A 27,833-nucleotide genomic window follows, 5' to 3' on the forward strand; every position below is an offset into this window, starting at 1 on the left:
CACTTAGTCCTCATAATGGCCTTTGGGGTCTGAATAAAGAGCAGTATGTTATTGCAGCTTCAAAAAGGACAGTTTTCTTTGTTGGCAGACTTACAGAGAGGCAAAGCTTTCTGAGTTACTTTTTTTGTCTGAAAAGCAAATTTGTGGGGAAAAAACCCCAACCCTATCTTCCATCCGTGACAATAGGCAGTGCATTTTGGGAAAACAATCTGTTTATTGTTTCTTTTTAAACACAAGAGGATGGTCTTTAAAAGCCAAACAGAGGCACAGCCAATTTTTAGACAAGTGTTTGTGATTTTTTTTTATCCAGAAGGAATATTCTTAATTCTATTGCCTTTGGACTTTATTATTCCTTTGAAAGCTGAGACTCTTGTGAACTGCTGCAAGATGGCCATCATTGAATTTGTTGGTGATATTCCTCAGAGTCAGGAACAATACTGGAGAAGGTCTTAAATGAATTCACTCAGGGGACTTGAACAAAGATGCTTTTTTCTTAATAAGCCAATAGAAAAGTAGAGAATATTATAGGCTTTAAAAATCTTTAATTAAATAACTAGCCTGGAGCTTTCGTTACCCATTCCTCTATCCATTAAATTTCATGTATATTTGTTTTAGAGTTTTAGCCTGTTTAAATAACAAGGTAGTCAGGACATATATGCATAGTTGCATTCACTCATTCATTTATTCAGCAAATATTTAATAAGTGCCTTCTTTGTCAAGCCTTAGGCCAGATATTTAGAATATGATGATGAACAAGACAACCAAAGTCACTGTTCTTCTACAGGTCACAGGCCAGGGATGAAGACAGTCATTAAACAGATTATCACCAAGATAATTAATTGATTAAAATTTAGATGGTTCTATACGTAAATAGGATGCTAAAAGAGAGTAAATAATAGAAGCCCCTAAATTAGCTGAATAGTTAAGGGAGGATTTCCTGAGGAATCCCCATGTAACCTGAAGGAGGAGTTAACCAAGTAAAGAGTTGGGGACAGAATTCCAGGGGGAAGAGAGATGGGCAGTGGGGAGAGAGATGATGCAGAGACCCTGTGATGGTGGGGAATGTGTGTTGGGATAAAACTGGAGTGGAGTGGCAAAGGCACCCCATAGCATGGGATAAGGCCAGAGAAATCCTAGCAGAATCAATGGGCAGCCACTGAAGGTCTCTGAAAGGCAGTGACTTAAAGTCCACATGTTAAAAAGATCACTTTGGCTGAGCATTAGGGAAGAAGGTGTAGGGTTGAGAGGATTCACAGGGCAGACGTGGCAGCCTTGCAGCACACATCAAGTTGTGGCTGTGAACTCAGTGGGGGGTTGTCCTCACTCCCTTTTAGAAGATATGCTTTTCCAGATTTCTACACGATCTTTTTAAATTTAGAGTGCCAGCGTGATCCCATGTTGCTTTTCTTTCCATTTTACTTGGAGTTTTATTTTCGTGAAAGTGAGAGAAAAACATTTTGTCGAGATGAAACCTGGCATTGATTGAATAGTTACGGAGTTTCATATTTAACTCAAACTGTTTGAAATGCAGCTGCTGCTTATTATAAGTCCAGAGAAACTTCCTGGGTGGCAGGAAGTTGAGGGTGGAGGAAAGCTTTGTAATCACCAAGTAATTTGAAACAAAAATAACTTTGATGCAGTAAATGAAAATGCCATGGACCACAAGGACCAGAATTCTTCTGGAATATGTGTGAATTTAATGAAAGAGGATAGGGGCTTTGGTGAAGAATGCCTTATATTACATTTATATTTTTTTCTGTCTAGAAATTAAAGAGAGTTTTGAGTCCCGAACCATAACCATGTTCTCCCATTCCTACCTAAAATGTCTGTCACGTGGGGCATTCCTTGCAAGATGGTTTACATGGGAAAAGTTAAAAGACACAGATTACTTGGCCAAATTCCACGGCTATTGTTTCATGTGTCTGTAAGATGAAAATGCCTGTCATTCTGACTATGAGCAATGGATTACCTGTCAAAGAATTTGTCATTTCTTTCTTTTTCTGAAAACATGCATTTTTTCCATTGCCTAGGTATTCCCTGTCAACGATGAGCCACCAGTCTTAAAGGCTGATCTCATCCCTGTCATGAATTGCTCAGAGGGAGGAGAGGTGGTCATCACCTCTGAATACATTTTTGCTACTGATGTGGACAGCGATAACTTGAAGTTGATGTTTGTGATTGCTCGCGAACCTCAGCATGGGGTGGTGAGGAGAGCTGGAGTCACAGTGCATCAGTTCTCTCAGAGAGATGTTATCTCAGAGGCCGTGACATACAAACACACAGGTAAGCAGCAGCATGGTGACCAGTGAGGGAATGCAAGCAACACGAGAGTCGGCACTCCTCAGTGTGGGCTCCCATAATCAAACAGTCATAATGGTTACTTCCATTAAAAACAAGAAGCAGCTGCAGCCTGGCCTCCGTTTTTCCAGCATGAGCACGATATATGGAAGTATTTCCGATTGTGTTATTATAACGAATTTCAAACAGTGGAGAAAGGGCAGATATTACTTGCTGCTTTGTTCCTGACACTACCACACAGACCTTCCATTCACCCTATGATTCTCCTTAGCCTTTTTGGTCAGTTTGACCATCATAGTTGGTAGGTCTATAAATCATAACAGAAATGCCTGAAGCAAGCTCCTAAGGTAATTATATTATTAATTTTCAAAGCTTACTGATCACCAGCTAGCTCCTAAGAAGCAACTGGTCTGCTTTTTGAGTTCCTGAAAAGTAACGATAATGTCTTACCCAGTGTATGACTTGCCCACAGCAAATGACAGTGTGAACACAGATTAGATGTACAGAAAATGTTCGTTTATTAGCACTGCAGTTACATTTCTGGCATTGCTTTATGTTGTCACCCAAGTGGCATTTGTTCCCCTAAAAAATATTAATTCAACATCTGATATCTGTAAGTTATAGCACTAAGCACTGTGGGGTACACAGGAATATGACCTAGACCCTCCTATGAAAGACTTTGAACTTAAATGGGTAGACAAAACCCATTTGCATGCAAAGATGACAGTGTGACTGACACTGACACACTGCACATCATCACATCATCTCCCCTTGCACATCTTCTGAGGTCTGAGTTGGGGACACTTCCTTGGTAACAATGCTGCATATTTCATCTGCTGGCTTTTGCTGTACTCTAGTGCAATTTCCTGTCTACTCATCCATATGCCTCTTTAAACTGCGAGTTCCAATGCAGGAAGTATGATCAAGTATGTAAGGTCAGGTGAGTGGTATAGGAAATAAGAACTTTCAGAATTCAAATCAGTTTCTTATTTGAAGACATTCAAGCAGTAGGGCATGAAATAAATTCAAGGAGGAGGAATGGAGATAGCAAAGGATTAATTCAGAAATGGGAGAAGACATTTTGAAATAATATCTGTCCTATATACTTTGGAAAGCAGTGATTTATTGGAACACCAGATGTCTCGGGACATTTTAATCACTTCACCAGACATCTTTTTTTCTTTAGATGGTATCTCTCTATCCTCTTATCTGTGTTTAGTCTTAGGAAAGGTTTCATGGGTGATTTCCTTGTCCTGAGGAGCATAGTTCATATGTTTGATGTCCCTCAGGAGTTCACAACTAGATACTCATTTTTTATTTCCCTGATGGATCTGAAATAGACTGGCAGAAAAGGGATCCAAAGACCAATGATTGTTATTTATTGCTTAATTATTTAACATCTCTGGCAGGCTCATGCAGCACTGGTAAATTAGGGGTGAGAAGAATCTGTCTTCTTTTCCAGTGCTTTGTTCTAAGTGCTAAACAACAGGTATACAGATTTCTAAATCTCCTGTAGTGTAACAGCCATAGACGGGACTATTAACTAATTTGTTTTTTAAATAAAACCAAGTAGGACAGGACATTGGGGCAAATTATTTCAAATAGATGGCTTTTGGTTATGTTACTAAGTTAGAAGGAATACTCGGTTCAAAGGGTATATTGGTATTTGAATGTTAACGTTTTCTTGTAATGATTACTTACTCACTCAGTTTGTAGTTACCCAGCCCTGGGCTGGGATCAGGATAAAGAATCACAGCATTGTAGGATCTGAGGTTTCAGTGAGTTTTCTGGCCCTTCTCTTGCTTCTACATGTTGATTTAGAGGCCACCTAAGAATAATTTTATTAGCATTACTTTATTTGCTTTCTATAAGTATAAAAATAATACACACTCATTGCAGAAAACTTGGAAAGAATGGAAAAGTACAATGAAGTTTTGAAAAATCACCTTATTACATATCTAAAAGAGTCACTGTTCACATTTCAGTATTATAGTATTTTATTCTCTTTATTCTGGCCATAATTTTAACATAGTTGCACATATGTTGTCACATATGCAGCTTTGCAGATTACTTTTATCATTTAGATTATCACCTAAAAATGTTTATTAAAATATATATTAAATGTTAGAAAGTTATTATAAATATGTTTTAGTAACAGAATAACATCTTACTATATGAAAGTCCATTAACAATTTGCTATTCTCCCAATTAACATTATCTGGTCACAGCTACTTGGAGGCTGAGGTAGGAGGATCACTTGAGCTCAGGAGGTGGAAGCTAGAGTAAGCCAAGATCACGCCACTGCACTCCAACCTGGGCAACAGAGTGAGACCCTGTCTAACCTCAAATTTTTTTTTAATAACACTATGATTAACATTTGTAAGTAGTAATCATATCCTTAGGCTATATTCCATTTCAAGGTAAAGAATTTCACTACCTATATTGTAGGCTTTTTAGTGGCTTAATATTTGGCCTGCTTTCCCAGCTATTTCTGTAAATATATCCTACACTTCCGTTATAGAGAAATTATGGTTACTCAATTTGTAATTTGCCTTCTATGTTTTTAAAGCTGTCTTCTCTTTCTAGAGTGACTTTTCATTTCTCTCCCCCATTGCCTCTCCCTACAGATCTTCTGTCCCATCCTGCAATGTTCTACCTTATCTGCTTGGCAAACTCTTACTCATCCTTTAATGCTCAGCACAAAGCCAGCAAAGGCATTGGAAACTTTGCTGACTTTCCTTGGCACGTATGCCCTGCCCCTACGCCATTGTCAGCTAAAACTCTCATCTTCTTTCACCCTCAGCACCTTGCACACTATCAGGCCGGCATACATAAAATTGCCATTTAACAGGTAAAAAGTGGTTTAATTGTAGCAATTTCATGTGGTTCTACATAATACATACATACATATATCTGTGCTATTCTAACCACACTGCATTTCCTTCTCTACCGTTTGACTGTGTCAGTGCCTGACGCATAGTGGGTCTTTTGACATTTGACATTGTTTTGAAATGTCTTTTGACAGTTCCAAAATGTGTGCCTTTTTCTCTGCTGGTGTGCCGGAAACACTAATTATCACATAGTAGGTGTTGAATAAATATTTACTGAGTGAATTACTAATGAACACATTTTTAAGCCAATTTGCATTTTAGATATATGAATAGGTGAGAGGTCTCTTATTTTTGACTTTCTCACATTGAAGGCTGATTGTTCCTTTCTAGTTTTCTCAACTTCAATTCTACTTTTCCTTTTAAGCCCAGTTTTCTCATCCTTTGCACACTTGATTGCTCAATAATATAATCTCTAGATTTTCCTTGTCATTTTTAAACAGGGGAAATAATGGCAACTACAGAGCTCTGCAGATTTGACCAGAGTGTCTGGTGAAAAGAGAGGATGTCCCTGATCTTTTGTACCGTAGGTTCATCAAAACTCCAAGCATTAATTCCTCCCTGTATTAGTCCATTTTGAGGCTGCTGATAAAGACATACCCGAGATTGGGCAATTTACGAAAGAAGGGGGTTTAATGGACTTACAGTTCCATGTGGCTGGGAAGCCTCACGATCATGGCAGAAGGCAAGGAGGAGCAAGTCCCATCTTACATGGATGGCAGCAAGCAAAGAGAGCTTATGCAGGGAAACTCCCATTTTTAAAACCATCAGATCTCATGAGACTCATTCACCATCATGAGAAAAGTGCAGGAAAGACCTGCCCCCATAATTCAGTCACCTCCCACTGGGTTCCTCCCACGAAATGTGGGAATTGTGGGAGTTACAACTCAAGATGAGATTTGAGCGGGGGCACAACCAAACCATGTCACTCCCTTCTTGAGATTTTCATGGTGATGCATGAGAATTACCAACAGCACATGTGCAAAACTTTTCTGTGTCCTGGATAGCAAGCACTCTTACTCCATGCTCTTAGTTGGTAACCCAAGAGCAGATTGCCTTGTTGCTGATAAACTATCTAATCCTGACATTTTCTTCCTTCTTCCTCTCACTGTCTAAACTGGGGACATTTTTAATCCTACAGATGTAAGACCTAAAGAGTGAAAAGAGGAAAATGAAAATAAATGCCTCTTCTTTTCCACAGACTGTTGCTATTTTTAAAAACATCCTGGCTAATGTGTAATAAGAAGAATATTGAAAGAAATGGCAAAAATGTGGCCTACTTTTGTATTTCACCTATCCAACATCCTCTTTTCTCATAACTGCTCTGTGGTTGATAGTTGTTCATTTAAGGTGGTTAATGCAAATGGAAAGACAATTACCAAAGGGACAAGGATGCCTTCCCCCTCTCCCTAAGGTTGGTCATAACATGAAATGATTATAAGGGAAGAATGAAACCTTCACTAGTGAAGCTTCGTGCCCTTGTTCATTCATGAACTGTCAGACCCTTGTTGGCCCAGTTTTGTCCCTCCTTATCATGATAGATGGCTGGTAGGGAGGTCACCAGAGGTAACAGATGGGCAAGAATTTTTGCATTATTTTCGTGACTATATTCAATTTCATAGTGATAAAGTTGGGTTTTACATTTATTTTATCCACATAACTTTTTTTCCTTGCCATTTCAGTGCTTGTAGAAGAGGTGTGAGTAGATTTCATCTTGGTATTCTATATTTTTTAAAAGTCAGGTTTCAGCTATAGTTGTGTCTTCCAGGTGGCGAGATTGGCATGATGCCTTGTTTTGACACCATTACATTGGTGGTTTCGGATGGAGAGGCTGGCCCTTTTGTGAATGGCTGTTGCTACAATGGACCCAATCCATCTGTTCCACTTCATGCGTCCTTTCCAGTGTATGATCTCAACATCACGGTACACCCAGTAGACAACCAGCCACCTTCCATTGCAATAGGTGACAATGTGTTTTTCTGTTCCAGTACTATTGTCTGACCTAGTGTCATACCTGTGGTTCAGTGAAATAATACATTTCACTTATAGTCTAAAAAGAAAACCACCATACGGAATTGTCCTTCAATAATTGCCTCAACACAAATTTGTGGAAAACTCAAATCTGTTAAGATTACAGGGCAAAAAAATTTGCAGGTTTAAAAATTTTAATATTTCTGTATGGAGAGAGAATATGTGTGTTGGGGTGTGTGTGTGTGTGTGTGTGTCTTTGTGTGTGTGTTGGGACAAGGACAACATTGCAATCCTCAAATATTCTGATTTTATTTCACATGGGAAAATATAATTTGCTTGCTGAAGAGAGAGTAATTTATTTTATCCATAACAATTTCTGTTAGAACAGAGTGAGTATACCAGAGAGACCATTTATGTACATTTAACCTTATTTGCTTTTTAGAAAGTCATCTTTTCATAGGCATTATGTATATGTTCTGTCTCTCAGAAAAAAATATAAGCATATGTATGAATGTTATTGTAATTTGCAAACTATCTCCCAAGCAGTGTTCTGGAAAGAAAGCATTATCCCAGCAGAATAATTAAGCATCAAGCCATGAAAAAAATCTTCGTTATGAGTAATTCATAATAGCTCTCAGGCAATTAACGCTCTGACAAACAGAGGTACCAACTGATCTTGAAGAGTACATAAACTACGTTTAGTGGCTTAACATTAAAACAGTTTGGCAATTCTTACTTTCATTTGTCACTTCCATAGAGACACAAGGGAAATCAGAGTTCCTTGAGAATGACTAAAGGGCTGTGCTGGAGCAGTTAGTATTTCTGCTGTCTTTCCATTATCTTCTGGCTTGCCTGTACAAGAAAAAAAATAGAATTCCATAAGTCAAAGTAAATTCACTCATTACTGCTCAAGATTTTCACTTTAAAGAGAATTATGCCAAAGAAAATGAACATCTCCCATGGAAATGTTTTTGCACATGGGAGGCTTCTCTGAACTAGAATTTCAGTCACTGCATTTTGTCCTACCTAGTCTGTTTAGAGGATTTCATGCTAAGTTGGAATTGTGTTTTTATTTGTATGCAGGTGCCATGTTTGTTGTAGATGAGGGCTGCTCAACAGCCCTTACCATTAACCATTTGTCCGCCACTGACCCTGACACTGCAGCAGATGACTTGGAATTTGTTTTGGTTTCTCCTCCCCAGTTTGGCTACCTTGAAAATATACTCCCTTCTGTGGGTTTTGAAAAAAGCAATATTGGCGTAAGTATAGGTAAGTTGTAGCTTCGTGACCAGCAATGACTCCCTTCCTTATATTTATGGATGTGATTGGCCAGGTCATGCTTAATAACTGGGTAAGGACTTTCAAAATGTTTAAAGCACCAGGCGTGGTGTCTGACGCCTGTAATCCCAGCACTTTGGGAGGCCGAGATGGGCAGGTCACTTGAGGTCAGCAGTTCGAGCCCAGCCTGACCAACGTGGTGAAACCTCGTCTCTACTAAATATAAAAAATTAGCTGGGTGTGGTGGCACATGCCTGTAATCCCAGCTACTTGGGAGGCTGAGGCAGGAGAATTGCTTGAAACCAGGAGGCAGAGGTTGCAGTGAGCTGAGATTGTGCCATTGCACTCCAATCCGGATAGCAAGAGCAAAACTCCATCTCAAAAAAAAAAAAAAAAAAAAGTTTAAAGCACCATATGTATTCAACGAATTATTATTACTATTATAGCTGATGCTTTTGAATCTTACTATTTTTCATTTAAATTTTTATTCTGACTTTCCCCACGCGTGCAAATTTACTTCAAAATAAATGGAATTTTACTTACGAAAAATACAAGAATAAACATTGAAGAAAGAATGGTTTAAAAGGCCTTCATAGCAACACAGGATACCATGAGACAGTGAATCTAGTGGGAGCTCACAAGGTCTCATTCTCACAACCTTTTAGCATTTTGAATAGATATTGGTGGAAAAGGTGAGGAAATATACTATGGGTGTAACGGAGAGAAAGCCTGAAATGTTGAAGCAGATGACATTAATTTTAAAACCAAAATGTGTCCCAGATACTTAAATAGCTCTTGTATTTCAGTCAAAAACAAACCAACCAAAACAAAAACAGAAAGCAAAAACAAAATCTTCCAAAGACGTATAAATGATCTCCCAACCCCTTTTGAATAATGTCCATTTTAAATATGAAAGAGACTGAATTTAAGATTAATTGCATTCAATGTTACTCAATTTTTCTTGTGACTTAATGCACATCTTTGAGCATTTTTCTCTTTGGATTTAAGCCCATGTCAAAATACTAAAACAGCGGGTTAGCTAATTCCACTCAATCCAACACCTTGCTTGATATGTACGTCTTCAAGTAGGCAGATGATTGATTAACTCTTGTTTTGCCTTTATGTGACGGAGGTGGTCTCTTTTTATACTCAAGTATGACAGAGAAACTTTCATGCAAAAGTAGTCATTTAATCAAGGGAAGGTCTCCGACATCTATTCTAAGTATCTGAAGTATTCTTGAAGTCCCTGTGCATACTAGTTAAAAAGTATTACTCTTCTGTTCTCCATGCAAATTTTATTCTTCTTTATGATCTATGGATATCTGCCTTTATGTTGATGGTTGGCTGTTGTAGCAGCCCTTGATAACAGATACTTAGGTCAACTGCTATGATCTCTTATTTGCATTACTGAGAAATTGACTATTATTTGGTTAAGGATTAAGGACCAATAACTTGGAAAAAAATCTTTTCTTATTTGTCTGTTCCATCTTGGTGTGCTCTAGATTCATTTCAGTGGAAAGACATGAATGCTTTTCACATTAACTATGTGCAGTCCAGGCATCTGAGGATAGAACCAACTGCCGACCAGTTCACGGTGTACGTCACAGATGGGAAGCAACACTCCTTGGAGATACCATTTTCTATTATAATCAACCCCACAAATGATGAAGCTCCTGACTTTGTAGTGCAGAATATTACTGTAAGAAACATATCAAAATGTCCCATTTCTCTTTTATCATTTTGATTTTTATTTTCCATTAGTCCATTTACATTGCTCCAAGTGCATTAACACGCTGCATTGGTGAGGAGTGGGGAAGGCTATGTTATGTAATGAGATCATTTGAAAATTATTAATCTTCTTGCCTTTCCTCTTCTGTTGGCACATGGGTTTCTCTGGAGAGTCCTTCAGTAATTATGAGAGAGAGAAAAAATCTACAGGTGATTCCATCTATACCTACCTCTATTGTCTTGTATCTGCCTAGGGTTGGGGCTTCTGAAGTAATAAGACCACTGGGAAGTTGTCCCTTGCTCTTCTCTGGAAGTAGTCTCGGTGTTTTTTTTTGTTTTGTTTTGTTTTTTGTTTTGTTTTGTTTTGTTTTGTTTTTTGGAGACGGAGTCTCGCTCTGTCGCCCAGGCTGGAGTGCAGTGGCGTGATCTCGGCTCACTGCAAGCTCCGCCTCCCAGGTTCACGGCATTCTCCTGCCTCAGCCTCCTGAGTAGCTGGGACTACAGGCGCCCGCCACCACGCCTGGCTAATTTTTTGTATTTTTACTGGAGACAGGGTTTCACTGTGTTAGCTAGGATGGTCTTGATCTCCTGACCTCGTGATCCGCCCGCCTCGGCCTTCCAAAGTGCTGGGATTACAGGCGTGAGCCACCGCGCCTGGCCAAAGTTGTCATGGTTTTACCTGCATTCCCTAGAGAGACTAATGGAGAGTGAAAAATATGAAGTCCTGTGTGTTATGGGCAAGCAGACTTTAAGCTTCACATAATTTTTTTTTTAGATAACCGTATTTTGCTTTCTTGTGAGAAAATGCATTTATTTTGTAGATAGTTGGGCTTCCATCAAGTTATGCTGCAAGAAGATTTGATTTTAGTTTATTATAATCCATTCCAAACCTGTCTACTAATAAGGTTTGGCATTTTATGTATATTGATCTAAAATTTTTGTTGTCCTAATCTCAATAATCTATTCAATCTGCAAGAAACAACCTCACGTTTTAGTCAAGCTCTATGAAGAAGGATATTATAACTATTTTACGTTGCTTTATTAAAGTTCTTGGAGAAAAAGGCAAGGTCCTGTTTAAAATGTTTTCATAAGTATACCATTGTAAGTTGAACTATGATGCCACTTTAATCTTTAATAAGTAGGGCTAGATAAAAGAAAATCAGCATCCTTTTAGCACAAGTATCATAAATGGCAAGTGATTTTTTGTTAACACATGTTCAATAAAATGTGATGGCAGGAGGGTGCCCTTCAAAGTCAGTAAGAGAGGGTGAAATGAAAGGATGCTTTAGGCCAGGCACAGTAATCCCAGCACTTTGGGAGGCTAAAGCAGGAGGATCCTTTGAGCCCAGGAGTTCAAGACCAGCCTGGGCAATGTGGCAAAACACCATCTCTACAAATAATAAAAATAAATTTTAAAAATTAGCCAGGCAGGTGGCACATGCCTATGGTCCTAGGGGGCTGAGATGGGAGGATTGCTTAAGCCTGAGTGGGTGAGTCTGCCACAAGCCATGATTGAGCCACTGCACTGTAGCCTGGGCAACAGAGAAGACCATGTGGAAGGAAGGAAGGAAGGAAGGAAGGAGGGAGGGAGGGAGGGAGGGAAGGAGGGAAGGATGGGAAGGAGGGAGGGAGGGAAAGGGAGAAAGGCAAAGGAAAAGAAAAAAGGGAGGGAGGGAAAGAGAGAGAAGAAGAGAGGAAGGAAGGAGAGAGAAAGAAAAGAGAAAGAAAGAGAAAGAAGAAAGAAAGGGAGGGAGGAAGGGAGGGAGGGAGGGAAAGAGGAAGGAAGGAAGGAAGGAGGGAGGGAGGGAGGGAAGGAGGGAAGGAGGGAGGATGGGAAGGAGGGAGGGAGGGAAAGGGAGAAAGGCAAAGGAAAAGAAAAAAGGGAGGGAGGGAAAGAGAGAGAAGAAGAGAGGAAGGAAGGAGAGAGAAAGAAAAGAGAAAGAAAGAGAAAGAAGAAAGAAAGGGAGGGAGGAAGGGAGGGAGGGAGGGAAAGAGGAAGAAAGGAAGGAAGGAAGGAAGGAAGGAAGGAAGGAAGGAAGGAAGGAAAGTTTTCACAAATTCAAACCATACATGTCCTTCAAGGCTTAATTGCCTTCTCAGTCATGAAAACATCCTGATCTCTGCCCTTTTGTGATTCTTGTTTATGAATATCTAGCAGCTCTAGACATTTTCTTCCTTGAGTTATAGTTCTTGGGGGACCTTCGCAGTCTTACCTGACTTGGGTTGTTGAGAATACTATGTAGCATAGTAACATTGCAGATTACCAATATGCATGTGTAGAATTTATATACTCTTATTATTTAGATTTTGCTATATTTCAAAATGGGCAACAGAAATACTTCTTTGTTCTCTCAATCCTCATTATGAGAAAAAAAGTTTGAATCAGCTAAGTAACATACTGTCAAGTTCTAAATGACTAGATACTACATGAAATGATAAACATTCAATTGTCTTTGTGTTTAAAGGATTATGAAACCTGAAGTGGGTGTGAGAGGGAATGGGAAGAGTAGTTCAGGAAATTTGGAAGTATGAGAATTGGAGGGAGATGAGGGACCCATTATGAAAATATACATAATTATGCATCCAGCAGCATCCTTTGGCATTGTTGTTGATTTCAATGGAAATACAGAAGTTTTCACTGCAATAACAAATATAAAAACCACCAAATATGCTTAGTATATGTAGCAGATATTTGTGTCACTTATAAAGCAGATGGAAACATAAGACTTGTAGAAGCAAGGAGATCCATGAGGATTGGTTTATGAAGGTGAAGGCTCTAGAATCAATTTTACAACTGAACTTTTCCATGACTTCTTGAAAGCAAACACTGTCTTGGTTGCATTTTTCCCCTGACCTTTGACTTATAAACAATACATATTTTAAAAATTATATGTCCTTTGTCCTTCATGGAAATGAATAAAGTGCTTTGAAATCTTCAGAAAAAAATGTAAGGGAGATTAATAGATCTGTTGTTTCTTTTACATTCCTATTAAACCAGCAATTTCTTTTTAGGACTCATCCTATACAAATCTCATAGAAAATTTGAAGTAGGATATATTCAGATGATTTCTTTTGAGCAGTTTTCCAAAGAAAGACAAGTTGTCTTTCATGCATCACTGACTTTTCTGATGTGTTCTTGCTCAGGTGTGTGAGGGTCAGATGAAAGAGCTGGACTCTTCAATCATCAGCGCTGTGGACCTGGACATTCCCCAGGATCCCCTGCTGTTCACCATCACTCAAAAGCCACGCCATGGCCTCCTCATCTATAGGGGGTTTAGCAAAGACTTCTCTGAGAATAAGCAGCCAGCCAACCCTCACCAGAAACATGTACCTGTTGACAGCTTTTCCATGGAACTCCTCAAGACTGGTATAGCATGTTCTACTTCCATGCATTTGTTATTGTTGGTTGAATAATTTAACCCATACTTATATGTGAAATCTAAAAAGGTCAAACTAATATAAGCAGAGAGTAGAATGGTGGTTACTAGAGGCTGAGGGTGGGAGGATTGGGGAGATGTTGGTTAAAGGATATGAAATTTCGGTTAGACAGGAGGAGTAAGTTCAAGAGATTTATTGTACAGCATAGTGACTGTAGTTAACAATATATTGCATATTTGAAAATTCCTAAGACAGTAGATTTTAAGAGTTCTCACCAATCAAAAAAAAATGAGTATGAGAAGTAATGCATATGTGACTTAGCTTGATTTAACCATTCCACAATGTGGCCAGGCCTGGTAGCTCACACCTGTAATCCCAACACTTTGGGAGACCAAGACAGGTGGATCACTTGAGGTCAGGAATTTGACACCAGCCTGGCCAATATGATGGAATGCTGTCTCTACTAAAAATGCAAAAATTAGCCGAGTGTGATGGTGCACTTCTGTAATCCCAGCTTCTCAGGAGGCTGAGGCACGAGAATCGCTTGAGCCTGGGAGGCAGAAGTTGTAGTGAGCCGAGATCATGCCACTGCACTCCAGACTTCCAGCCTGGGCGACAGAGTGAGACTGTGTCAAAAAACAAACAAAAAACAAAATAAACCCATTTCGCAATGTACACATGCATCAAAACACCCCGTTATATATCATAAATATATACAATGTTTACTTGCCAATTAAAAAATAAAAATTAAAAAATAATTTAACCTGGAAAATATAATAATACATCACAGAAATAGGGGGTGAAGAAACAGCATTTACCAATTTATTCATTTGTCCCTCAAGGGCTCTCTCTAGGCCTGGATTAATGTAGGACAGGAAGCCCTAGGTAGAGGTCGTAGGTAATTGAAAAGGCAACAACATGTTTTCTTTTACTTTTAGACTACCATTAAAAATGATATTTGAGTTTTTTTGTCATTCAAACATTTAACGCTATAATAAAAAAATTCTTTTTAAAACTATTGAGATCACAAAATTACATTTTAAGAGATTGGTCTGCCAAAATTTCCACAGTTGAAACAAATATAGAACCACATATAATAACGCTCATTATTCTCTGAGGGGATAATTTGCTCTTTAGAGAAATGGCACATTGCATAGTGCCTGAATTATTTTTTAATTACTCTTTTAAAAAATTCAATCTTATCCCATTTTTCACATATGAAAATACTTTTAAAAATTTGAGAAAAGTGTGCGGTTCCTGAATTACTGCTTCCTCCCATTCTCCTTCCTTAGGCGTTTTCTTTTCCCAGCCTGTAAGGTCCTTCCCCCTCCTTTGCCAGGCTAGCCAAGGCTGTGCCTTCAGAACGCACCTTTCTGTTAACCTCTGCTTGAGCCCCACCCAAGGTCTCCAGAACACTCCTTCTCCGTGCTTGCTTCATCTTAGCACTTCTGTAACATTTTTCCAACTTCTTTTAGTTATTTGTTTCCCCAACTAGTGTGTAAGCTTTCTGCCCCAAAGGTTTTTTATAATTATTGCAAAAATCATCTCAGGTTTAAATTTAAAAAGTGCATTTATATATTTCTCAGCTTTTATCAATTGCAAAGAAATATATTCTAGGACATAAATGATGGTATTACCAAATCAATAACCACATGCTACAAATAGTAGAATACATTGTTTAAAATTTTTTTTTCAAATTTGATCAAGGAAAAAATAATAATTCAAATTTTACTCTCAAGAAAGTCAATTTTTTAAGAATAACATTTGTTGGTTATTATCTAGTTAAATAAGAATTATATGATCATTGTGTACACTTTGGACACAGTCATTCTGAAGAAAAAATAACAATTTCCTACATAAAAATTAGTATTTGGGTTAATATTTTGGTGACTTTCTCAGAAATTAGATTTTCACCTCTATTTTATCTGTGGTTCATTTATGGCTACATTTTTAAAAAACTTTAGCGTATTCTCATAAACATCCCCCCATACAAATATACAAAGTTTATAAAACTCTTCCCATATTATATAATCTGTTTTTCTTCTTACTTTTTTTTTTTTTTTTTTTTGGAGACAGGGTCTTGCACCGTCACTTAGGCTGGATTGTGGTTGTGCAATCACAGTTCATTCCAGCCTCGACTTCCAGGGCTCAAGTGATCCTCTGACCTCAGCCTCCCAACTAGCTGGGACTACAGGCACAAGTCACCACACATACCACTGGCTGATTAAAAAAATCTTTTGTAGAGATAGGGTTTCCCTATGTTTCCAGGCTGGTCTCAAACTCCTGGGCTCAAGTGATTTTCCTGCACTGGCTTTCCAAAGTGCTGGTATTACAGGAGTGGGTCACCATACCTGGCCTCTTCTTACTTTTAAAATATTGAGGCCGGGCGTGGTGGCTCACACGTGTAATCCCAGCACTTTGGGAGGCTGAGATGGGTGGATCACTTGAGGTCAGGAGTTCGAGACCAGCCTGGCCAACATAGCAAAACCCAGACTCTACTAAAAATACAAAAATTAGCCAAGTATGGTCACACCTGTCTGTAACCCCAGCTACTTGGGAGGCTGAGGCGTGAGAATCGCTTGAACCCAGGAGGTAGATGTTGCAGTGAGCCAAGATCATGTCACTACATTCCAGCCTGGGTGACAGAGTGAGACTCTGTCACAAAAAAATTGTTATTGTTATTGAAAATGTAGCTTTTGATAATTACATTATAAAATCATCAATATAGACTTACTATGCTGTAATTTTTTAAAAGAGATGACTTTGTCACCCAGGCTTGAGTGAAGTGGGATGATCATAGCTCACTGCAGTCTCAAATTCCTGGGATCAAGCATTCCTCCCTGCCTGAGCCTCTTGAGCAGCTATGACTACAGGCGTCACCTGGCTATTGTTTCAAAAAAAATCTTTTAAAGACAAGGTCTCATTATGTTTTCCGAACTGGCCTCGAACTCCTGGCCTCAAGCGATCCTCCTACTTGAGCCCTGACGAGCTGTTAGGACTACAGGTGCTCACCACTGTAGTGGCTCCTGTGCTACAATTTTATACAACTATCTCCCACTTTAAAACTATCGCAAGGACAAAAAACCAAACACCGCATGTTCTCACTCATAGGTGGGAATTGAACAATGAGAACTCATGGACACAGGAAGGGGAACATCACACTCCGGGGACTGTTGTGGGGTGGGGGGAGGGGGGAGGGACAGCATTAGGAGATATACCTAATGCTAAATGACGAGTTAATGGGTGCAGGAAATCAACGTGGCACATGGATACATATGTAACAAACCTGCACATTGTGCACATGTACCCTAAAACCTAAAGTATAATAAAAAAAAAATCCAGATAGTTTTCCATTTCTTGATATTAAAAGTTATATTTCAATAAACATTTTATATAAATCTGGGTGCACATCTCCTAGTATTTTAGTAGCTTTGAAGTAAGTTTTGAAAATGTGAAATGTTAGGCTTCCTATTTTGTTCTTTTTCGAGGCTGTTTTGGCTGTTCTGAGTCTCTTGAATTTCCATTTAAATGTTAGGTAGATTTTTAAAAAAATAGTTATATTTTTAATATTTAAGTTTTGATCTATTAAGAATTCATTTTGCTGATTGGCTCGAGGTAGGGATATAACTCTATAATTTTCCCCAAGTAATTAACTTTCTCAGTTTTATTTAAATACCCCGCACCTTTGTTTATATAGTTTATTTAAAAATATATTCCTTCCTAACTGATTTTAAATAACACCCTTAATCAAATACTAAATTATTTAAATGAAAAGTCTTTAATAGGCTAAGAAGGCACTCTTTTACTTCATAAAACAAGTTTAATTTCACCATACTGCACTGATAAATGAACTCTTGCTAATACCCCTGCCTTGAAAATTAAGACATTATCTGTGACATATGTCATGATGGTTCAATCATAAGGAAGATTTACTTATTTTTTTTCCTTCTTCCAGGAATGAGGTTGACGTACATGCATGATGACTCAGAGAGCCTTGCTGATGATTTTATAATCCAATTGTCAGATGGGAAACATAAGATACGTAAAACCATTTCAGTAGAGGTCACCCCAGTTAATGATGAAAAACCAGTGCTGAGCAAGTAAGCTACCTGAAAATAGTCCCTTTCAGATTTCTATACAATTCTATGAAGTCTACAATCTAGGTACAGATGTGTGCGTCTCCCAAAGAAGCAAGTCTTCGCTAGCTCCTGTCACAGCTTGCCCCTGCCACTCAGGCATGAGGAACCTTTAGTGCAAATGTTAGTTAAGGTAACCTCTCCTTAACCATCAGTCCTTTAATTACTTGATTTTCTTCTAAACATACTAATTAGTTGTAAAGAATAAGAATGACTGAATACACAGTATGGAATGAACAGTCTACTAAACATATAAATACATGCACATACACCAACGTGACTGCACACCTACCAAAGTGCAATTAATATATAGATTCAACTAAAGTCTAATAACATTAACTGCAGACAGTCCTTACAACAGATTTGCTGAAACTTGTAACTAAGTGTGGCTGAGGGAAATAAATCAACCCACTTCTTTCATTATCTTGGTACTTTTTTGTCCACCAGTTCTCTCCTGTGTTCCATATGGGTCAACACCCCCTCCTACCTCACATCAAAATCATCATTTTCTAAAATTCTGAGTGATGTTATTCAATTGTAAACTTTCTCAGTATCTCCCTGTATTAGTCTGTTGTCACACTGCTATAAGGACATACCCGAGACTGAGTAACTTATAAAGAAAAGAGGTTTAATTTACTCACAGCTCTGCAGGGATTGGGAGGACTCAGGAAACTTATAATCATGGCAGAAGAGGAAGCAAACACATCCTTCTTCACGTGGCAGCAGGAGAGAGAAAAACAAGTGCCCAGTAAAGGGGAAAGCCCCTTATAAAACCATCAGATCTTGTGAGAACTGACTCACTATCATGAGAACAGGGTGGGAAAACTGCCCCCATGATTCAATTATCTCTACCTGGTCCCTCCCACAACACATGGAGATTATGGGAACTGCAATCAAGATGAGATTTGGGTGAGGACATAGCCAAACCGTATCACTCTCTCTGTAGCTGCTCAGAGTTTGATCATAGGGTATAGAGTATTCACTAATTCTATTTCTATAGCCCCAGCCAGTTCTTTTACAATTGGCAGCTGAACAGAGTTTTAGGGGACCAACTCTTCTCTAGAGCTAGAAGTAAAAAAGCATCTGGTTCTTGGAACCTCCTTGATGACTTCACCTCTTTATTCAATAGTGCAGCAGTAAGAGGCACATTGTAGATAGTCTGGGTTTTTATCAGGGAGTGAATAACTTACTGAAAGCACCCAAACCCCCCAAATCTTTTCCACTCTGCAGAAAGGAGGGCCTCAAACAAGTCCCTTCCTTATCTGCCGCATATCCTGCTGTTCCCTATGAGCCACTGATAAGGTTCTTAAAAAGCATTATGGGAAATACTGATGACAGATTTTTGGAGGGTTGCATCTCATACATCAGTTTGTCTGAAAGTATTCACCAAAAAATTTCTATTTTCTTATTTCTTAACTAATATGTTGGATTAGTATAGCCTTTATTTATAAATATGAAAATATGAAGGCTGTCACAGTATTACAGTACCTCCTTTTTGATGATCTCATTTTAAGAGGCAGGGAGGTGAAAGCTGGCAGGGTGAGGGCCCTGGGGCATCCACTGGAGAGGGGTAAAAGCTGGCATTTATTAAGTGCTTACTATAGGACAGACAGTATATTAAATTCTTTCACATATATTATTTCATTAAATCCTCACCAAAATTGTGGAAAATACATATTATTATCCTCACTGAGGAAGACTGAGACCAGAGAGGTAAAAGAGTTTACACTAGGCACCCACTCAACTCCATTTGACTCCAAAGGCCGTGCTCTTGTTACTAAACTCACTGGAATAGCTACATCTGCAGAATCATCAAATCTCCTTCAACCCTGCTTCAAAAACCCTCCCTTTTCTATGCTTCCTCTTTCCTTCTCTCCTGCGGATAGGAAGTAATATACTCTCTTTCTCTTCCATGTGTGTCCTTGGGCATATCACCTCTTTCCTTCTCCCGGAAACTGCTCCATCATTTTTTCCTCCAGTATCTTCAATCTCTCCGTTTTCATTTCGTCTGTAAACAAGACAGAGGGATATGGCTTGTGGTTAAGAGAGCAAATGCTGGAGTCAGATTGACTCAGTTCAGCCGCTTACCAACAGTGTGACCTTGAACATGTTGTTTAACCTCTCTCAATCTCTCTGTTAACCTCTCTGTAAATGAGGATAATAGTGGTATCCTCTTAATAGGATTGTTGCAAGGATTAAATAAAATATGTAAACATGCTTGAAAGACTAGCTACTACATGGTAAGTGCTACTAAGTGTTATTTTTATGATTACAAGCAGATACACTAATCGTAAAAATACAAAGACAAGGTAGTCCCCCATTCATTTCACTGAGGAACTTTTTGGAAGAGTAGTTTGTGCTTGCTTCTTCCATTTCTGCCCACTTTCTCCAATCTCCACTTTATTATTTCTTTCTTTCTTTCTTTTCTATATTTTTCCTTTTTTTTTTTTTTTTTTTTTTTTTTTTTTTGGAGACAGAGTCTTGCTCTGTCACCCAGGCTGGAGTGCAGTGGCGTGATCTTGGTTCACTGCAAGCTCCGTCTCCCAGGTTCACACCATTCTCCTGCCTCAGCCTCCCAAATAGCTGGGACTATAGGCACCTGCCACCACGCCTGGCTAATTTTTGTATTTTTGGTAGAGATGGGGTTTCATCATGTTGGCCAGTATGGTCCCAGTCTCCTGACCTTGTGATCTGCCTGCCTCAGCCTCCAAAAGTGCTGGGATTACAGGTGTGAGCCACCGCGCCTGGCCCAATCTCCAGTTTATTAAAGACGCTCCCTTAAAAGTTACTCTTGGCTTTCCTGCCAAATCTAATGGCTCTTCTAACCTTCCTGGACTCTTTGAGAGCATGTAACACCATTTATTTGCTATTCCTTTTAGCTACTGTAGAGGATGCTTTGGGTCCTGCAGGTCACAGCCCCTCAGCCCATATCTGATTCTGGTCCTGATCATGGTGGAATTTGCCGTGTCAGTGTCCCAATGTTCACAGTGCCTCACTCCACTTTTCTGCCTCAGGGCTTTCATGCGGCCCATGTCCAGGCTCAGCAGAGAGCACTCTGGGGCAGCCCTTAACCTCAGGAGCTAGTAGATAAGATAAATGCTCCAGCTTCCTGTCCATTAGGAGCACAATTTGAATCACATCTACGTGGTTCCTCAAGATACCCAGCAGGATTGAGCCCCAGTTCTCCATCGCAGTAAAACACCCTTTGTTGCCTTTTTCTTCTTCCCTTTCTCTCCTACTCCCTCTTTCCTACCTCCTGGAATCACTTCACAAATAAATTACCTTCCTTGTCCTAGGATCCTTTTAGGGTAACCTAGATTATGACACACCTTGTCCTCTCTTGGCTTCCAGACATTGAATTCTGACACTGAATTCCAAACATTTCATTCTGACCAGAAATTTAATTCTGAATTCTTCCTACCAAACTCTTCATCTTCTTAATGATGTTGGCTTCCCGTTTTGATTAATCTATCTGACCGCTAATCTCCATAAGCCTTCAACCAACTGATTGCTTAGCTTTCTGGAATAATGGGATTCCCATTCTCTAGTAAAGAGATGTGCAAATGTCGCCACCCACTGCGAGGGAAGATGTCAGCCCTGGGTAGCAAGATACTCACCCTGAGTGAAAGTTGTTGGAACTGAAGTGTTCAGGTTTTGGCATCTCCGCAGAGGAACGTAACACTGTTGATGCCAGTTGCTGGTTCTCAAATGTCCTTTATCTGAATCCCAAGAAATTCAGGCATCCCAATTTTTCTCAGAAACTAAGCTGTAAAGTTGGACAGAGTTAGGCCCCATGTGATGACCACAACTGAGAGCTAGAAACACTGGTGGAAAGAGATCCCTTTCTCACTTTGGTGAGACCAGGGACAATGGCCATATAGGCTGTGACGGCAGCAGCACCGCACATTGAAGTATCTATAGAAACCACAGCAATGGTGGCTCTGGAAGGAGCAGCGGCAGCTCTGCCCCAGCCTACTGTTCAAGAAGACAGGAGCTGACCTGGCACCTGTAACACTGGGAAAAGATGAATCTACAATAAGAACACATACTACCCAGAACATTACTTAGAAGAGGAAGAGTAATTTAGAGAGTCCCAGATTACCTAAATATCACCTAACTCAGAATGGCGTATCATCAATGGCACTGGAACATCAGTAGGCCAGTCATTGAATCTCTTTAATTGAGTTTGTCTGTAAAATTAGAACACTCATACCTAGCCCTCTTACTTCATGGAGCTGTTGTTGTGAGTGTAAAATGAAATACTGGAAACAAGATCATTTTATAGAATAAATTATAACTTACAAAATTGTAAAGTTCAGTAGATGTAATCAATTAGAAGTGCCTAATTACCTCTTCCCACATTCATTAGGGCTGACCCATTGTCTTTTCAGACTTTCACATGTGAGGGTAGAGAGCCTGTTTCATTCCTGTCACTAGTCATCTTCAGTGCTTTGAATATTGAATATCATTCCTTAATTGTTGAAGATTGGGAACTGTGGTAGTCAATATAAGTGTCCCCTACTAAAGGAATATCTTCTATTTTTATATCAACCCAGACATTTTTCTTTTTACAGGAAGGCTGAAATTGCAATGAATATGGGTGAAACTCGTATTATTTCCAGTGCTATTCTTTCAGCCATAGATGAAGACTCGCCCAGGGAGAAGATTTACTATGTATTTGAAAGGCTTCCCCAAAATGGGCAACTTCAGCTTAAGGTTAGTGATTTTTTACTTTTATTTTTCAAAACTAATGTAGCAGGTATAAATCTTCTCAATATACACATTTCTGTGATGGGATTTATTCTCTGATAGACATATATTTGCCCAGAAGTAGAAAATTTAATTTTACTAGTTCAGGGTGAATTCATGCTGTTCTAAAGTTTCTTTGTCAACATGGGGTAAATTCAACAAATATTAAGATTCTTCATTGCTCCCTCTCCCGTAGGATTATCCCTAAATTCTGAGGGAGGGAATGAATGGGGTAAACCAAGCTGTCTGCTTTCTGAGGATAATCCAGGATCTTTTATGATATCTTCATTTCTACCAGATTTTTGACTTGAGATTCATGTAACTTTCCTCTTTAGCATCCATCATCTCAATTATAAAACTCCTTCAAGTCTACAGTCTTTCTTGTTCTCTCAATCTCTCTCTCTCTCTCTCTCTCTGTGTGTGTGTGTGTGTGTGTGTGTGTGTGTGTGTGTGTGTGTGTGTATTTCAGCTAAATTCTAGATCATTCTCAGGAAAATGAAAACTTTCATTATTTTTTTGTGATAATCAGGTCCAGGGAAACTTGGAGGGCTGTCTCTAGCTCCTCTGGCCCTAATGTCTCTGTTAAAACATTATCTGAATCTCAGCACTTTGGGAGGCCGAGGCGGGCGGATCACAAGGTCAGGAGATCAAGACCATCCTGGCCAATACTGTAAAACCCCATCTCTACTAAAAATGCAAAGATTAGCCGGGCGTGGAAGCACACACATGTAATCCCAGCTACTTGTTACTCCTGAGGCTGAGGCAGGAGAATTACTTGAACCCGGGAGGCAGAGGTTGCAGTGAGCTGAGATTGTGCCGCTGCACTCCAGCCTGGGTGACAGAGCAAGACTCTGTCTTAAAAAAACAAAACAAAACAAAACAAAACAAACCATTATCTGAGTATTATCACCTCCTGTCTTCTCAATGATTTGCCACAGTGAGCATCTTTCTTTCTTTCCTTCCAATTCTCATCTTTGTCCCTGAGCAGGGACGATCCTTATGCCTTCTCCAGGGAGACTACTTACTCCACAAATAATATACCAAATTGTTCTGTATTCTATCTGACTTGAACTTAAAAGATGAAAGTTCAGTGTCTTCATCCCACTGCAGTCCCACCTCCCCTTGCAGCACCAGAACCCTTATTGTTTAGGTTCAGATGGGCAAAGTCTTGGACCAAAAAGGCAGTGTGGGAGAAAACTTCGTGTGGGAGTCATCCCATCCTGCTAGCATAACAGATTTTAACAACTGCCAAACTTGAATCCCATGAACTGCATGACACCGTAAATTAACATTCCTGTAATTGTATATGTTCTCAAAATTAGATGCTTTAATGGAAAGCAAATAAGCATGGAAACAATAAAGGGATACTACGGGTAGGGTCACCTGGGTTTTACTGCTAACTCAATAGCTTGCTTTGTGATTTGATAACATGTCCTTGTTTCACTTCAGGCCTAGAATAGCAAAATTTCAGTCTGATTCAGACTGTGTGCATGATGCCCAAGGATCAGCCCAACACGAATTATATAGATCAGTCACCAAAGAAGGTCAGTTGAGTAATCAGCCCAAATGTTTATTTCAATGGTAGATTAAGACTAGCAACCACAACCACCAACCATCCCCAATACAATTATTTGATGGAATGCTTAACTTTCCATCTAGTGGAGGCACAGTCCTAGAAAAGCAGCAAGAATTCATTCTATGTGAAACAGCTTGATTGTCATAGATTGTAGGCGCCATAGAGAATCAGAGTGAAGAGCAATCACTGATTTAAATTGAGGTACAGCTGTGTCCTTATTTCATTTCAAAGAGTAATGAAGCAGAAATGCAGTGAGAGCTCACACATTTGGGTGGCTTGGGAACGGAACTGTTTTGGATATGTGAAAATGCAGATGGGTCCAGGTTCCCAGCATGGCTCCACACAGTTCTCTCCCAGCTCCCTAGCAGTTCTCTGAGTCTTTCCAAGACCAAGGACCAGGACTCCAGCTCTCCTGGACTCTCCCAAGAGTTATTGTTTTCTTGTTGACTTCTCTTAGTTTTCCCCATCTTGAATCTGACTTTTATTTTCTTTCTATTTCTGGGTCTTCAAATGATTCTATTAAGTCAATCTTACATTTTGGAGTGCAAGTAAGGAATTACATGGAGACAAGAGAGAGGAAAAGATGTCTTCTTCTGTGCTTACTTCCTTAGACAAGATTAGAAAAGGGAAAATGTGAAATAGAATTGCAAGCTTTCCCATTTAAAACCTGAAAGAGTCTGTTTTAAAAATTATATTGGCAAATAGATCTTATGGAAACAAACACTAGCTTAATTATTATGATGTAATTAACTTCCATCCAGTGAGCATGAGGGCAGAACATAAGTCTACAAACATCAGATAGATAAACATATTAAAGAGAAAGAAACGTTATCAAGTAGAATGACATAAAGGCAAGTGGTAGCACAATGGGAAGAGAGGAGGACAAAGCTCTTTTGCCAGGAACTGGGAGTCTGTGGAATCTGGAAGTCTGTATTCTATCTGACATGAACTTGAAAGATGAAAGGTCAGTGTCTTCATCCCACTGCAGTCCCACCTCCCCTTGCTGTACCAGAGCCCTTATTGTTTGGGTTCAGATGGGCAAAGTCTTGAACCAAAGTATCAAGGGGAATAAAAAATAAATTATTTACATTTCTGTTTTAGACTCTTAGACAGTAAAACCACAAGATAATATCATATAATAAATTTTAAGATGACTTTAAAAAAAATTATGTCTAATGACTTTTTATGAGCCATTCCTAGGGAAAGCTGTGTACCTTAAATGAACAATAATAGGATTATTAATAAGATAATAAAGATTTATGATTACATTTTCTAACACTCTCAGTTGTTAGCCACCCCCCTCAGCATAAGAACCTTTTCAATTTGAAAATGCCACAATTTCTGCATCAAGCACTGTACAAAATATATGCTTAAATAATGTTGGCTTACTTTTAGAAGATTCTGATAAAAATAATATATGATATTTGCAGTTTATATTTTTTGACGACTTAGGATATAAATGTAGGGAGTGATAGTGATCCCCATCATTTTCTTTCTTTAGTAAGGCTGGAAACATACTGGGGAGTAAATGCATCTGTTCTATTTTTGTTTTGTCTACTTCACATAAGCCCAGTAATGAGCCATGTTGAAAAAAAATATATTTGACTAGTTGAACAATGAAAAGAACTAAAAAAGGGAAACTCTAAAAGAAACACATTTAATTTCTAAAGAATCCATTCCAAGAGCTCGATTACCCACCTGCTCTTATTAATTGGAATATTTAATCATCTATGATTGCTTATGATAAATGCCTTGGAAGTAACAATGCTGTTGAATTGTTTGACTTTGTCTAAAACCCTTTGGTTGAAGCCAGTGTTTTTCCAAGGTCTCAAATTATTCTAATATATTTCTTTGAAAAGAAAAGAAATCAGGTAAAATGGCAAAAAGTAGTCTGGAATTTCCCTGAAATATTATTTCTATTGGAGGTTTTTAGGGGATACAGAAAATGTCCACTAACATACATTGGGGGAAAAGAAAAAAACATGAGCAGCTGACTAACTCTGGCTCCTTCCAGATAGGGAGGGACTGGGTTCCTCTCTCCCCTGGCATGAAATGCACTCAGGAGGAAGTGGATCTGAACTTGCTGAGATACACACACACCGGGGCAATGGATTCCCAGAATCGAGATAGCTTCACCTTCTACCTTTGGGATGGCGACAACAGGTCCCCTGCTCTTGACTGTCAAATCACCATCAAGGACATGGAAAAAGGTAAAAGCATGTCTACCAAGGTTTACTGGGATCAACTTTGCTAACTGGTATAAGTATTCCACATTTGTTTCTTTCTCTCTGTTTCCCTCCCTTCTTTCCGTTTTTCCTGCCACTCTGCATCTTTGAAATTCTGTCATTTATATTTAGATCCTTTGGCTTCTCACCTGCTTTGCCTGGGACCCATGAGGTTCACAGAAGTAGCCAATCCATTCATTATTTTAAAAAGTTTATTGGAAATTCAGCCTTGCACACAATATGGCTACACAGGCTACTTTAACTGTTAGGATTTTTTTGCTTTAAGTGAAATTTTACCAAATTGATGTGTAACTCTAGTTTTATCTTCAGGAAGTGATCTATCACTGGAAAATGGAGTTTCAAAGGAAAAGTACTTCTAAAATACTAAAATAATACATGAAAAATACATTTTAAAATTTAAACAGAATAAAGATAAACTTTGTCATTAGAAAGGCTGGAAGTTGCTGCTTCTTTGAATTTGAAAGTGCTAACATATACTCTTTAGGGACAAGGAAAGACACTATAAGATCAGCTTCTTGTGAGTTAATTAAGCAGAGTCAGTTGTATAAATGGTGAATGGGGGAGAGTTAAATGGAAGATGGGAGGAGAGTTTGTTTAAAAAGCTCAGCAAGGAAGAGTAGAAGCTCTTGATACCCAACTGTTACTACCCTGTAATTTTGCTTCAGCTTATGTGAGGAACATATCTCATTCATCTGTATTATCCCAGGATCTAGATATTCCCAGGAAGAAGCATAATCTTAGATCCTCAGTACATGCTTGATTGACTGAATGCTTCCCTTTTTTGCCTTGGCTGCCAGGAAGCTCAGAGGTAAATTGAATGCTTAAGTGCAATAATAATAAAAAAAATCTTGCTTTATGTGTGGCAGAATTATAATTGTCGTAAATTTTTAAAAAATTAATTCCGTTTGATCTTGAGATGTTTACTTTGAGCTGTGTAATAATATATTTTATTTGCTTATTTCCTGGTTGTAAATGTGTTCCTTAAAGAAGTCTAATGAGTGATTTCAGATAAGCTAGATGTTACTGTACACATTTATCTCTCCCTGCAAAACACCTATGTTCATTATAAATATATGTCCAGGCAAAATGTAATACAAGTAATATATTAGGGCAGACAACTAGTGTACTAGAGTAGGCCACCTTCTCATTGGCTCAGCACAACACAATTTTACACTGACATAGGAGAGCTCTGTTCCACATAGTCATCTAGGGACTCTTTATATCTAGACATTCCCTTATTCTGAAGGCCTTAGAGTCACTCAAGAAGTGAGATATGGAAGAAAATTAGGGGACGTCATGCACTAGGTGTGAAGGTTGTGTACCTCTCTTGTACACATTCCAGTGGCTGAGTCACAGTCACATGCCACATTAAGAGAGGCTGGGCAATAGAAACTTTAGCTTTGCACCCAGGAAGAAAGGAAATAAAGTTGGCCAGTGCATTGCCAGACTCTGCTGCAATTGACTTGTGATTATTTTCTAAAAGGATTTTTGAAAACCTATACCAAGTAGACACATTAGCCTATTAACATTTTCAGTTCAAATTTTTTCTTCTTTGTTTCTTCTTACAAAGTGGTGTTTTGTCACT

The 27,833-nt window shown here is 38.9% G+C and overlaps 1 protein-coding gene across 2 annotated transcripts in view; it reads left to right on the top strand.

Annotated features, from left to right (window-relative positions):
* FREM1 (FRAS1 related extracellular matrix 1) overlaps positions 1-27,833 on the top strand; it is a 293,398-nt gene that overhangs the window by 214,185 nt on the left and 51,380 nt on the right. For both annotated transcript variants that reach the window (XM_063609109.1, XM_055294213.2), the window contains 8 exons: positions 2,031-2,283; positions 6,955-7,149; positions 8,241-8,426; positions 9,938-10,134; positions 13,308-13,530; positions 17,497-17,641; positions 22,252-22,393; positions 26,017-26,212. In XM_063609109.1, the coding sequence (XP_063465179.1) occupies positions 2,031-2,283; positions 6,955-7,149; positions 8,241-8,426; positions 9,938-10,134; positions 13,308-13,530; positions 17,497-17,641; positions 22,252-22,393; positions 26,017-26,212 (1,537 nt within the window). The remainder of the gene's footprint in view (positions 1-2,030; positions 2,284-6,954; positions 7,150-8,240; positions 8,427-9,937; positions 10,135-13,307; positions 13,531-17,496; positions 17,642-22,251; positions 22,394-26,016; positions 26,213-27,833) is intronic.

The sequence above is a fragment of the Symphalangus syndactylus genome, chromosome 9, assembly GCF_028878055.3.
Source record: "Symphalangus syndactylus isolate Jambi chromosome 9, NHGRI_mSymSyn1-v2.1_pri, whole genome shotgun sequence".
Lineage (NCBI taxonomy): Eukaryota > Metazoa > Chordata > Mammalia > Primates > Hylobatidae > Symphalangus > Symphalangus syndactylus.